Source organism: Salminus brasiliensis, chromosome 25, assembly GCF_030463535.1.
Source record: "Salminus brasiliensis chromosome 25, fSalBra1.hap2, whole genome shotgun sequence".
In the NCBI taxonomy this organism is placed as follows: Eukaryota; Metazoa; Chordata; class Actinopteri; order Characiformes; family Bryconidae; genus Salminus; species Salminus brasiliensis.
In genome coordinates this window covers 7,753,999-7,768,009 of record NC_132902.1, presented here as the reverse complement: position 1 = coordinate 7,768,009, position 14,011 = coordinate 7,753,999, and the positions used below count along the sequence as shown (strand labels likewise).

General features: G+C 41.3%; 1 protein-coding gene across 3 annotated transcripts in view; it reads left to right on the top strand.

Moving 5' to 3' along the window:
* The first annotated feature begins 1,495 nt into the window (after positions 1-1,495).
* The window catches only part of dgkza (diacylglycerol kinase, zeta a), a 132,075-nt gene continuing 119,559 nt past the window's right edge, over positions 1,496-14,011 (top strand). The window contains exon 1 of one of the 3 annotated variants that reach the window (XM_072671038.1): positions 1,496-4,404. In XM_072671038.1, the coding sequence (XP_072527139.1) occupies positions 4,214-4,404 (191 nt within the window). In that variant the 5' untranslated portion in view covers positions 1,496-4,213. The remainder of the gene's footprint in view (positions 4,405-14,011) is intronic. The other 2 variants (XM_072671039.1, XM_072671040.1) reach the window with 2 other exon arrangements.

The window sequence follows — 14,011 nt, the reverse complement described above, 5'->3', positions numbered from 1 at the left end:
AACGTTTGCCGACATGTGATCTGACACTGTACATGTAAGTTCTGGCCACTGTGCTCTGAAGTGTCCACAGATTGCTGTCTCAAAAACACTCTGAAAGGCATATGGCATATGGCACTTGGGCTAATACTTTGCCTTCACTAGGCATTAACCACATCCATATGATCTTTCTACACTGAGTCACAGAACATCAGACGTGAGAAGTTAGCTGCTGTTAGCTGTTGTAGCCTGTGCTGATGCGCGTTTGTGGGTGTTGTAGGTGTTTGTGGCCATGTAAGTGCATTTTAACAAACATTTCATCTAATTCAACTTCTGCAAAAGTGGCAGCTTGCATCAGACTCTTTACAAATGGCGTGACATTTCCCTCACATAAATAGCAGTCCGTTTCCTCTGAGGACATTCTAATGCTACCTTTTGCTCCGAATTATGCAAAATAATGTCTTTATTCTCTGGGACATGTGATGAATCTAGCTATGTAGTGTGTATTGCACATGCACATTACTGGCCTGTATCACAGGCATATTCTCTACACATATTCCCTATAGATAAAACCCATATGCTCATCCAAGTTGAACATTTATTCTCTACTTAAATCCCATCCGTTTTGCACCACTGTTGCATTACATGCACCTTATTACCACTTTGTCTCATTCTGATCAGTTGCATTGCATTAAGATGATCGCTGTTTGGCTCTTCAGGTTAGATGCTAACTGCATTTCTTTGTCCTGTACTTTCTCATGACAAAGTGTAAATCTAATCTAATCCAATTCAATCTGTTGTATAATATATTGTCTTCTGAAAGCTCAAACAGTTCGATGATCACTGAATGAACACAAGGGGGAGCTCGAGTATATATGATATTGTATGTGACTTATGCATGAGGATATGTGTCTTAGCACTTTTATTGTCTTCCAGTAAGGTTCAGCATAATTAGGGTGTGCTGTGTTGGGAACTCCTACTATCCTATTATATATTATATGTATATAATGTATGTGGATCTATTGAATTTAAGTAACCATTTCTGTTGGTCTGTTATTAAATTACTGTCAAAATATAAAAAGAAAAAATATGACACAGGTTTGATTGCATATTGCTTATTGTTTTGTTTATTTATATATATTTAACAATTACTGGAACAATTACTGTCCACATAAAAATATTACACATTCAAAATATTTCTCCATCTCCTATAAGTTACCAATTAGTCAGGATATATTTATATTCAGAGCAGCAGACATACTCTCTAAGCAAATATAGATCCTGACAATTAACAAATAAATAAACCCATGGATACACAGCGTCCCTCAGGTTTTTCAAAAATATGTCTCTGTTTAATGCTCTATATGTCTCTATGGTGTCGCAGTCCGAGGACAAAGCCCTGCCTCTCTCTGTCGGTCAACAGCAGGTGAAAAACATCTGCCCATCCTCACATAGAACAGCGGCAGAAGAATAGCTGGAAACAGTGTGTGGTTTGTGGTCAAACCGTAATTGTGTAGAACTCCAATGCTGCTGACATCACTTCCTTCCTGTACAGGAAGTGAATAGTGAGTGTGTGCAGGAGCAAGGAGAAAGGCTTCATTGCAGTGTGTGCTAGACTCTGTTTACATATTTACAGTCTTACACATAAACACACAACACACAACTCTGCAATGTTAATGAAAGCTGCAGAAAACACACTGAAGATCACCACAGTATATCAAAAGATCTGTTTCTGTGAATAACTCAGCGAGAAAAGATTTCCTAAAAAATGCAAACAGGTAAAGATCACACATTTTTGTACTGTTTTAAGCAATGCCACTTGATTTCCATCTTTTACTGGTTGTAAAACGGCAAAAAGAAAAAGAAAAAGGTCACAAGCTAAAGTTTGAGCACCTTGCATGGTACTCACTGCATGACTATGCCTCTGACTGTTTATCTGCATGGACTTTATCATCTCACTCACGTTTTCATCTTGTATGGCTTGACGCCACATTTACCATTTGTTCCCTAATTTCAGTTGTTATTAGGGGAATTTGTAACCATTCTTCGTTGCAGAAGGCTTCAAGTTCTGTGAGACTGCTCTTTTGAGGTCGATTCACAGATAGTCACTGATGTTTATGTCAGGGGACTGTGAAGGCCATTGCAAAACCTCAAGCTCGCATCTCTTGAGGATGTTCATTATGAATTTTAAGATGTGCTTAGGATCATTATCTTGCTGTAGAAGCTATCCTGTTTTCATCTTAAGCTTGTTATTTATTTATTTATTTATTTCAGTACAGAGGATGTGAAGTTTGCTTTTGAATATGACGGTATTTGACTGAACCCTTTTTTCCCCTCTAACAGTGACATGTTTCTTGTGCCACTGTGTGCAACACAAGCCCAAAACATGATTGACACATGCTTAACAGTTTGTGCTTAACAGGTATTCTTGTCATGAAATTCTGCACCCTTTTCTCATTGTGCCCAAAATGTTTAATTTCATCAGTCCTCGGTTTTCAAAATGCATCTGGTTTGTTTTTCTGTTCCTAAAAAAACCCCTCTGATTTTAAAGTATACTGAATGTTGTGGTGAGGTTTCTTCTGAGAACTCATCCACAAAGGTCACATTTATCCAGGCGTCGCCGGCCTTTGCTAATGAGTGAAAATGTTATGAGAGAAGTCTTGCATGATGCTACTTTATGCTTTTTGGAGATCAGTTTACCTTTTAACCATTTACTGTAACAGAGATTTTTGCCATTTCTGTTCATGTCTTTGAATGGGGAACTTCATAGGCCATTTCATTTTGCGTATTTACAATCTATTCCATGCTGTACTACATATATGTGTGTGCACGCAAGCTGCAGTACGGTGTTGGTTAGCACTCATATTTCTGTAACTTGTGTAGGAGGAGAATCTAAAACCTGCTATATGTACAGATACAGAAAACAAATGCAGCTACACACAAACACACACACACACCATTCTCTCCTGAATATTCATCAAAGCAAGCCGACTGACAGCTTTTTGGGACGGTGTACTCTGTCATATACAGACTCTTCAAAAGAGGTTCTTCTGTAGTAAAGGCAGTGGTTATGTGTAGTACCATGACAACTTCGACAACCGTTTAGGTGTAGAAAGTGTTCTTTGGAGTATATAGAACCTTCGATGAGCACTAAAAAGAGTTCCACTACTAAGTTATTGCTTACCATATGTATATATTAGCATATGTATGTATTACTGTATTTTATAAGAAGAGCAACTGAGGGAAAAGTATTCATGTGTCTGCTGGATGAAGGGTCTGTCAGTGTGTGTGTATGTGGTGTGTGATCAGTAACTAATAACAAACAGATAATCTCCTAATTATCAGTCACTGCATCTCTAACACATTTCTGTAACTGCATTGCAATTATAAATGATATGTGCTCATTTAAACAGATGAATCATTAAAAGTTTACCTGGTAGTTGGGAACTGTATTGGTTATGTGGGAAAGTATTAGTAAAGGTTAGTAATCATTATAATAGAAATAGTTATAATAGTAATAACATAGTAATAACTGAACATTGAGCACTAAGAAGAAATATCAGTCAGGCATGTGTATGGGCAGCTATGTTTGAGGTCCTGATTGTGTGTCTCTCTTCAGAGTTTGACACTTCCTGGTCTGGTGCAGAGTCTCTGAGCAGAGCCGGCTGTTGGAGCGAGAGAGAGCGTGCGCATTGGTGTGTATGTGTGTCTCTATATGTGTGTGTGGGAGCAGCACAGTAGAGATACGCTTCAGCAGAAAGTCGCACCAGTTGAGTAGGTGTTGAGAGAGGGAGAGAGAGAGAGATAGAGAAAGAGGAGAAGGAGAGGGAATGGTAGAGAGGGAGTTCAGGTTTATGACCCTTCATTTGAGCTAGAACTGCAACAAGTTTTTGGTAGAGTGAGTAGTAGAAAGACATAGAGAGAAGGACAGAGAGGGAATAAAAGTAAGGGAAGGAATGAAGGAGTGTAGCAGGAATGCTTGGATCTGCTTATAGGATTAACTTTTCTGTCCGCGGAGTGGAAAACTGAGGCTGGAGCGCAAAGAGGTGCAACACTGCTTTTCTTCCTTCATCCCTCCATCCCTTCCTTCCTTCCCACCCCCCTTGCTTTCTGCGCATGGGAACGGCATGGTGCCGCTCTGCAGCCGGACACACTTTTTTCTCCGGTTGGCTTCATTATTTGTGCCATGAGGACCCCTGTGGACTGCAGAGTGCGATTGGACCTCGCAGCCTGAGCCATGGCTGAAGCGGCCAATGAGCAGTCTCAGCAGGAGCCGGGGTCGGAGGTCACGACCTCTTTGACCTCCACCTCTGCGTCTTCCTCCAACTCTGACCTGCCCTGCGCCGCACCAGCTGAGGGAGAAAGACCCTCTGGGGGTCGCCGGCATGGCAACAGGAGCTTCACCGGCCTGCGGCTGTTTGGGAGGAGGTGAGTGTGGAAGTCCATGGTTCGCAGTGCATTCACACTTAGGAGGTTTTGGCATGGTGAAGAAGATTGGGTGGATAGATAACAAATTGGTGGAGAACAAGTTATATAACCATTGTTTTTTGTTTAAGTGTTGTTACCGAGTCTCTGGGTGTGAGTCTGAGTTGAGTCTTAAGTCTCTGGGTGTGAGTCTGAGTTGAGTCTTAAGTCTCTGGGTGTGAGTCTGAGTTGAGTCTTAAGTCTCTGGGGTGTGAGTCTGAGTTGAGTCTTGAGTCTCTGGGGTGTGAGTCTGAGTTGAGTCTTGAGTCTCTGGGGTGTGAGTCTTAGTTGAGTCTTGAGTCTCTGGGTGTGAGTCTGAGTTGAGTCTTGAGTCTCTGGGTGTGAGTCTGAGTTGAGTCTTAAGTCTCTGGGGTGTGAGTCTGAGTTGAGTCTTGAGTCTCTGGGGTGTGAGTCTTAGTTGAGTCTCTGGGCTGTGAGTCTCATTTTTGTGGGGTATTAGTCCTGAGTTCTGAGAGGGTTGTTACCAAATCTTGGAGTGTAAGTCTTATTTCTCTGGGGTACGAGTCCTGTGTATCTGTGTGTGAGTCTGAGATGAGTCTTGAGTCTCTGGCTTTGAGTTTCATTCGAATCCTGAGTCTCTGGCTGTGAGTCCGAGTCGAGTCAAGAGTCTCTGTTCACTTGTTCACTTGGTTTAAGTCTAAATCGAGTCTCTGAGGTGTGAGTCTGAATTGAGTTTCCTGTCTCCGGGGTAGTCGAGTCTTAGGCCATTGGGTTTAAAGCCAATGTCTGGGGTATGGGTCCTGATTCTCTGGATGTGTGTATGAGTCAATTTCTGACTCTCTGTCTCTGGTATATGGGTTCTAAGTGTCTGGATGTGGGGCAGAGTCAAAATCTTGAATCTCTAGGGTGAGTCACAAGTCTCTAGATGCGAGTCTGAGTCGAGTCTCTGATGTGTGAGATCGAATCGAGTTTTGAGTAGTGAATTTTCTTTTTGTCTCATTGTTAGCTAGATGCGTTGCATTGTACAAAAAGACACACTTACTAAAAACCTGAAGGTCAGAACTGAAAAGCACTTTTTCTATTTTTTTTCTCTCTTTCATTTGAGGCTGTTGAGCATGATGGCCTTACATCTAAGACTGCTGTTTACATCTCCTGATACTGTGCTTAGTCCCCATTTTTCAGGAGTATCTGGGAGCTATATTTTCGTAACACTGCTCATAAGTTTAGCAAAACAGGCAAAATCACACACGTACAAGAGGTTTGACATATTTGCTGCGTTAAGGTTTGTGGTATTTAATCAGCTTTTCTTGTCTAAAACTTTGCTAAGTCTTCAGTTTGACTCAATTGTGACTCAGGGCCTTGTACATACACACTTGTTGTGCAAATTGATGTGTATGCTTGTGCCACTGATGGTGTGTGTGAAGGGGAGTGATGAGTGGTTGGATAGGTAGAGGAACAGATGGGTATAATAACAGCCAGTGGATTGATAGATGTGAGGTGAATAGATGTGAGGTGAACCTCTGCATAACATTTGCATTTTGTGTAAATTATGGATGGATAAATTGGATGGATCAAGTAGATCATGTAGGATGAGTTGTTATGCCCTTATTATATACCAGCTTCACATTGAAGGGGAAAGATGAGTGGGAAGGGTTAATGAACAGATAAACATCGATGGAAGGGTGCCTATTAAGTTTACATGAAATCTGCTCTAGGTCAGAACTGCACAGTCCATTCATCGTGTGGATAACACCGCTAACAGCTGATACACCCAGGCCCTGAACACAAAGCTCACAATAAACAAAAGGAGTAAATGTCAAGCAAGCTGTAACTGTAGACAGGAGCCCTTAGTGTGCATAAAGGAAACCACATTAACCTGTTAGGGCTTCAGTGTGTCAGACCATGGCAGGAATATGAGAATACGTCGATCTGGCTGTTGAGATCTTGGCAGGTGAATCATTGATGCTTTAGGGTTCTCCCCAAATAAGCACAGTGGAAAAAATAACATTTCCTTTCATTGTTCTTTTTTGAAGTTGGTGCTCCATGAGTTCTGTTTTTCAGTTCTGTTTTGGAATAAAAAGAATCTGGCAAGTTTGTGTGAATTATTATTTGAAGAAATACTTGCACATCCTGTTTTCTTTCTTCTCTAAAGTGACTAGAGTAGATAGAGTGAGGAAATGCTGTAAATTTGAAGGTTGTTGTAAATGTAGTAAAATGGATTCAATTAAAACCTCTTCACATATTCTCATAGCGGATGCTTATTCAGATTGACCCTGACAACTGTTGTTGGTAGTCAGAGGAACTGCTTTTTTCTCATATGTGTGTTTTGATCATAACGTAGTGTGTGTGTATGTAAAGTCACACAATTTATACCTAGTTTATTTAGTTCACCCTCTTGGTGTCTGGTGGCTAGGGTAGAGCACCATGTTGAAGCATGTAAACAGCTCACAGTGAGCTCCAGCCAGCCTACACACAGCAGGGTCAACACAGTGTTAAAGCTAAGCGCCCCAAAATATGTAAATAGTGGCAGCTGACCTCCTCTGTCTATGTCTGTGTGTGCGTTTGTGTGTGCGCATGTGTGTGGGTTGCGGTTATGTCTGTATTGTTATTTTGACAGTGTTTAACCCCAAACATGAGCTGAGCTTTGTGTGTATCTATAACAATGGCATATCAGCAGGAAGGCGACATGTGTAATCCTATCCAGCTGTGTGTGTGTGTATGTGTGTGAGAGAGAGCAGGAGAGAAAGAGATAACTAATAATTCTGCTCATTCACCTCAGAAGATTCCAAAAAGGTTAGAAATGATCATGGTTACACATGATCATCTATACCAAGCTCAGTTCTTTATGCAAATGTGATGATACCGCTCTAAGACTAGTGGAAGTCGATCCCTATCTCTCTCTCTCTCTCTCTCTCTTTATGCTGTGTATATAGCTCATTTCATCTCCTGTTCTTTCTTTATGCTTTCCATCAGTTGGTCTATAAGTCAGTCTGTCTGGCTCTGCCTGTCTGGCTCATGCTCATTTATCTTTATATTGAATTATTCTGCCTCTGTTTTCCATATCGTCCTCTTCTCCAAAACAGTAAATGACAGATGAAAAGATGAGTAGCAGTTAATGTGTGTTAGTGTGTGTTAGAGTGTGGCTCTGAGCAGACACAGCACTGTTCACTTGGTCCGCATCATGTTTCATGTGCCCTAAGGTGTGTCTGTGTGTGTGTGTGTCTGTGCCTTGTGCCTGCTCCAACGCCACACACCTGTGTGCTGCAGCCTAGCTGCCGAGGGACAGTGCAGGGGAATGGTGTACAAGTTACAGGAAGAGCTCAATAGAAAACTAAAACTCAAGACGTTCTCCAGGAATGCTAGATGTAGTCTAAGAAAGAACATGTTTGTTTACTTAGTTTGTACTGAAACTAAAAACTTTTAGCCACCTGGTTAGCTTTGTTCGTAAGAGGGGTCAACCAATATGGCTTTTCAGGGCAGGTACTGTTACTGATTATTAGTAGGCTAACTTTCTAATGCATTATTCTGCAGGGTTTTTATAATGTTCCTGCTCTGTCTTTTAAGAACCAACAGCCCAGGAATTCCCGCGCAGAACTGCACTATGGAGCTCAAAGTGTGTATCTGATATGTGATGTTAAGTCTTTACTCTGCTTTCCCCACAACCACCAGACTGGGTGCACACAACAAGCTAGTATATTGATTATATGTGATGTCTTATATTGTGTTCTGTGGTGTCCAGTACACTGTTGGGCGGACCTATTTCACTCACATGCACTCTCTGGTCCATTTTTCAATCAATCAGATAATTAGGTATTAGGACATTAGGTATGTGCATTGTAAGGCCGTTTAACACCCACTCATAGGGGTATGGTCAGTCATAGATTGCTAACATGTTGGATTTGGATTGGCTGGATAGACCAGTGCTTGTTTAAAAGACAACGATCTGGTCAAGATAAAAGGTCAGAAATCTCCCCTTAGTATAACCTCCATAACCTCCAAGAAATCAAACTAATACAGCTTGTCTTAATAAAACTTTAAACTCTAAAACCAGTTGAAACATTCATTTAAGTGGTTTTATATCACAGAGTGTTATGTAGATTCCCAAGCTAATGACAATGCTAACATGCTATGCTAAATTAGCTTAACCCTACATTTACAGGCAAGAGGGCCAATCATTTTCTATGGGAGTGTGCGATTTGTAGCCGCACTTTAGTGGCAAGCTCCATGGCAACAAAGTAACAAGCGTGAAACGAGTTAAGTTTTCTCAACTTAAAGCAAATGAATTATGGCGTGGTGAAGCAACATTCTAACATTCAACAACATTCATTTTTAAATGTAGTTATTTAATAAACATATATAATAACGATTTATAGAAAAGAAGTAAACAAGGCGAGAGGGATCAAACACACCCACAAGAGACAAGAGAGCTGCTAGTGTGAATGCAGGTTAAAGTAGCTGGGTAAATGAAACTATGATTAAATTTAACCTTTGGACATGTTTTCTTCCGCCAAACAGGTTGTGTATTTTTAATAGTATCTTGTCTTATCTGAGTGGTTACCCCATTAGTATAATGTACATTAGTATGATATATACCAAGCAATGAAGCAAACAAAACTGTACATTACATAGCTAAAAATACATGCTAAATGTTGTAGCAGCCGTGATCAGGTACATAGTCTGTACTTTTCTCAATTTGCCAGAAACCATAGAACAAATTCGATTTCAGATGAAAGCCTCGCAGCTAAAATACAAAATGATCAAAGCAAATTTCAGACCCCAAGCATGTTGCATGCTTCTCCTCATAGAACTGTACAGTGTTGGATCCAGTTTGTGACGCTTACCATCAGGCTCCATACAGCGTGTGGTCATAGCCATGGTTATGTCCTCCTGATATGTGCGTATTATACAGTATTACATTATAGGACACTGTTTATCATATCCAAAGGTTTGTTGTTGACCCAATGTTTCTATTCAAGAGTATATTTAGAGAGTCTGTCCTCCCTTTGCTGCAGTAATTCTTCTCCGCGGCGTTAGGAAGCTTTACACACCTCTAGTCAGTACTTGGCTTCGGGCTTGGTGACCTTACGCTCATGTGTGACTGGTGCAAAGCATCCAATTGGTATCCTATTGGTAATGTTTTCTGTGGAAATTATACAAGCTGTGTGTGTGTGCAGTTAAACTGTGTCAGTAACTGGCTCACCTTACTTACTGAATTCTGTATCTGAGTTAGATTAAGGTAAAATTCTGGAGAAATTCATGTTGGTCACACGCTTGCATTATCCGTTACTTTGGGCACAGTCCGTGTGCAAGCAGTGCATAGCAACCAATGTGTGTTGAGTAAGACTGTCGAGCATCCGTGTCGAGCATCCGTGTTCACTGTGCAGTAAACGCTGAAGTTGAAGTTGATTTGTATCAGTAGTTACTTTATTGGCACTTCAAAGCTCAGCACCCAGTAGGGTTCATCACCTTCCTGTGGGCCAAAAATCCACTTCCTGCTGCGGGCTGGCACTGGGACGCTGGGAGCTTACCATGCCCAGCATAGAAGTGTGAGGACAGTGTGTGTGTGTGTTTGTATGTGTGTTAGAGGGAGACACTGGACTCAGCATTTGCTCTTAAGGAATAGTTTGCTTTTGTGTGTGTGTGTGTGTGTGAGAGAGAGTGTTGGGTGTTAATCTCATTAATGGATGCATGATTCAGCTGATCTGGAAACAGTTTCAGTCTGGCTAAGAGGAGGAGGACATGGCAGTCAAATTGAATTATTAAGTTGCTTGTTTGTGTATGTGTGTGTGTGTGTTAGGGTTCAAATTAGGAGATCCGTTTCTGTGCTGACAGTTGGACACTGTTATGAAGACTGCAGGAGGGCGAATGGAGTGCCTGAAGTAATACCTGTACCATCACAGGCAGAAGAAATTGAGATCCACAGCTAAATCACATTCCTAGAGCTAGAGCTGGCCAATAAAACAACATTTATAAAGGGATATCCTGATCCAGAGTTTTCTTTTTTCATCAGCCCAATCTGAATATCCTAATACTGAGTATCAGACAATACCAATCTGATCTTTGTGTTTGTATAGATACTACAGCCACACAGTTTGAGTAAGCTGTTTATTACGTAAAATCACTTTATTTTTTAGTTAAGAGTTGATAGGTTGTTTGAGAGTCATCCATTTTACATTGTATTTAATATCTTATAAAACAGTCTGCACTTGCCGAGGTAATGACACTGAGCATCCGGACCAAAAGACAGTAAACATAAACACAGTGTTCAAAACCCAACGTTCAAACACAGCAACCAAAACACAACTAAGTAAAAACTAGCAAGAGTCAGCGCTCCAGCTGCCGCCCTTGTTCAACATCACTACTGCAGCGTTCACATGGCAGGCACCTGCCTGGTCCAGCACCACTACCCACGCTGTTTATATGCCACTGTCACTGTCACTGGCCTGGTCCGATATCGCTACCGCAGTGTTTGCATGCCGGTCACCGGCCGCATACAACATTGCTACCCATGGAGTTCCCATGCTGGTCGCTGTCCTTGTTCAACATCACTACAGCAGCGTGGGCATGACTGCATCCGGTTTCATACAACTTTGCTACCGCTCTTAAACTCTAAGATGCCTGGAGTGCTCACCTTTTTTTCGCTTCCCTTTCATTCGAAAAACTTCAGAAAAGTGCACTTTGATGAGGCGCTTAGGGCTTAGGCATGAATTGGGACCAGGACTGTCAGTGATTGTGTATGGACTGGGAAGTAAACGGCAACGTTTCAGAGGTACAAATTTCATTTCAAAATGAGGGAATCCTTCAAAAAAGGCAGTTCATGGCTCATTTTTATACTGTTTCCCCAGTTATCTGATAACACGCAAAACATAAACATTTATAACAGTTTGTGAACATTTCTTGAAGCATGGTAAAATGACATATACTTAGACATACTTAAATGGGACGTGGAAACATTCATACAGGAACTGTTAAGATTTTCTTTAATAATTCATTCTCTCTTTCTCTTGCTCTCTCTCTCTCATGCTCAGACACAGATCAATTCCTCTTGCTCTTCTCTTTCCTGTGAATTTCTTGGCCTTGGTGCATATGTGAGTGTAGCTTTCAGGCTCCCTTTTGAGTTTGTTTTCTCTACCTGCCGCATCGCTGCATTTGCTTACGTTTTCTAGCTTGTGCAAACAAAGCCTTTACTGTGTGTACCAGGAAGCGCTAAAAATATGTTGTGCCCCTACATGTTTTTGTTTATTTGTGTACAGCATATGGAATTGTATTTATATCCACTGCCTGTGTGTGACGTAGGAAATGACACGAGGGAGAGAGTTTGACAGTTACCATGTCCACATCTCTCTCCTAGTTCTGTCCTACTACATCGCACCAGTTCCCACAACAATCCAAATTTTGCACTTTATTCTATTCCGCTGTGTGTGTGTGTGTATATGTGTGTGTACATGACTGAAAGGGAAGCTGCATCCTTGTTGTCCCTCTTGCTGTTGTTTGTCCAGATACAGGAGCTATTTCTCAAGGTTTATGGACGTGGACATGGGTATTGATCTCTCCACTGCCGTAGGACAAGCCATTTAGAATTTGTCTGTGCCGTCTTTTGTTGTTTAAAAGCTGATTTTTCCTTACTAGTTCCCAGTGCTGAACAGCACAGTAGTTACCACCATGGACGGATGTTCATTAACATGAGCAAGTGTTCTCTGGGTCCTATCCATCTTTCAGTTTCTGTTATGAAAAAAAAAATACACATTGAAGGGTGTGCTACCATCTAGACCTACTGAAAGGCATACAGACATGCAGGAGATGGTCTAATCAAAAGGAGAGTGTGCTTCTTTCATGAGGCAGCAGGTATATTGCAAAGCATGTTAAAGAAGCTGCATGAGCTGTGTTTTATTGTACCAGTTGCAGTGAATAACTAGGATGTGAAGGTTAAGACAACCTAAATAGGCTCTGTACTGAAGGTTGTGATTGCGAGCAGGCTGAAGAAGGCAGATTACTACATTTCAGTTTGTAGAGAAATAGAAACTGAAATTAGGGAGGGGTAACATTGTTGAATACCGCTGATCCAAGGGGCTGTCCCCTTTCTAGATGCAGAACATCAGGTAGTCAGCAGGCTTGTTTCCAGTATAATCATGCGTGTTTAGCTATAAATATGTTGGCTTTTCATGCAAACAAATAGAATTTAAATTTTAATAATCTTGCTGGAATGGTGTGATTCTTATAAACCCCTGAATGAATAATAGACGAGACTGGTGTGGATTGGGAGGTGATATGAAGAGGGTCTGGCCTCCATTGCCAAATATATTTAATGACCTATGCTTTCAACATCTGTCTTGTAGAACAACTCAATATGCCTGTGTGACTTAGCCAAATCACGAGGGCCTGCTATCAACAAGAAGTATGCCTTCCACTGCCAATAGCACACTTGCCGACGCCACGCTACAGATGGTGGAGGCCTCTCAGGGAGATAAAGTCCATAACATGCAACAAGCTACTTGGGAGTTGGTGGTCTGTTAAGAAGACAACCACCACCAAGGTTCTACCTCAGTCTCAGGCCTTCAGTCTGGATTGTCTGACTAACTGTAGTCACCCACAGGTTTGCCTGTTGAGTGATGAGTCAGCTTTGTTTTCTTATATTGTACAGTGCTTAACTGACACAAGAAGTGCACAAAAGGGACTTTTTAAGGTGACAGATTCCTTCTCAGACCATGTGTCTGTGAGTAGCATGCATTTTGGACTCAATGCAATGTTTGATTGAAGCAAACTTCTGGGGTCTGACTTATATAGTAAAAAACAATCTTTGGTAGGGATGTCCCGATCAATGTTTTTTACCCCCCCAATCCGAGCCTCTTAATGCCGACTATCGGCCGATACCGATCTGATTTGATCTTTGTGTTTCTGTAAATAATACAGTCCCACAATTTATGTAAGCTGTGCTAATCTATGCTAGTAAACTGCAGTAAAATTACAATTTTAGTACCAGTTTCTGCAATCAGACTAAATTCTAATCTGATCTCTCTGAATGCACCGTTCAGAGCTGGTTTAGAACCAAAGAACTCTCTACCCGTTCTCTCCACCATAGTCTGTTTTCTGACCAGGTGTAATTCAGAAGCAAAGACGGGCTGGGAGAAACTGATCTAATGGGATAAAAAATCTTTGTTGTTGCAGAACTACAACAAACTGGGTGATGTTTAGGGTGCCTAGAGGACGGCAGATTGCACCCTGCTACAGCGAACCTAAGGATTGGAAGTGGATCGAAACCTTAAAAGCCGAAACCTGACCAATTAAAAATGCCTGGATTGGCCCCCGATTCCGAGTCACTGGATTGGATCGAAACATCCCTAATTTTGAGCTTTTCCTAGATTTTCCTAGTTTAATTGAATATGCAAACTAGTGCATAATAAAGACAGAGTCAAGACGTAGACCATCACTTTCAAGGGTAGACTTTGTTGCCAAAGTATTTAATATAATCAGGGTGTGTAGAATCTTATCCAGCCTTATTTTAAAACCGATGACCAAATACGATGGGGTGGCACACTGAACACTGTGCAGTTTTAAATCAACTATTCAATAAATGTTAAACTGTCAGTCTGACAATTACAAATGTTCAACT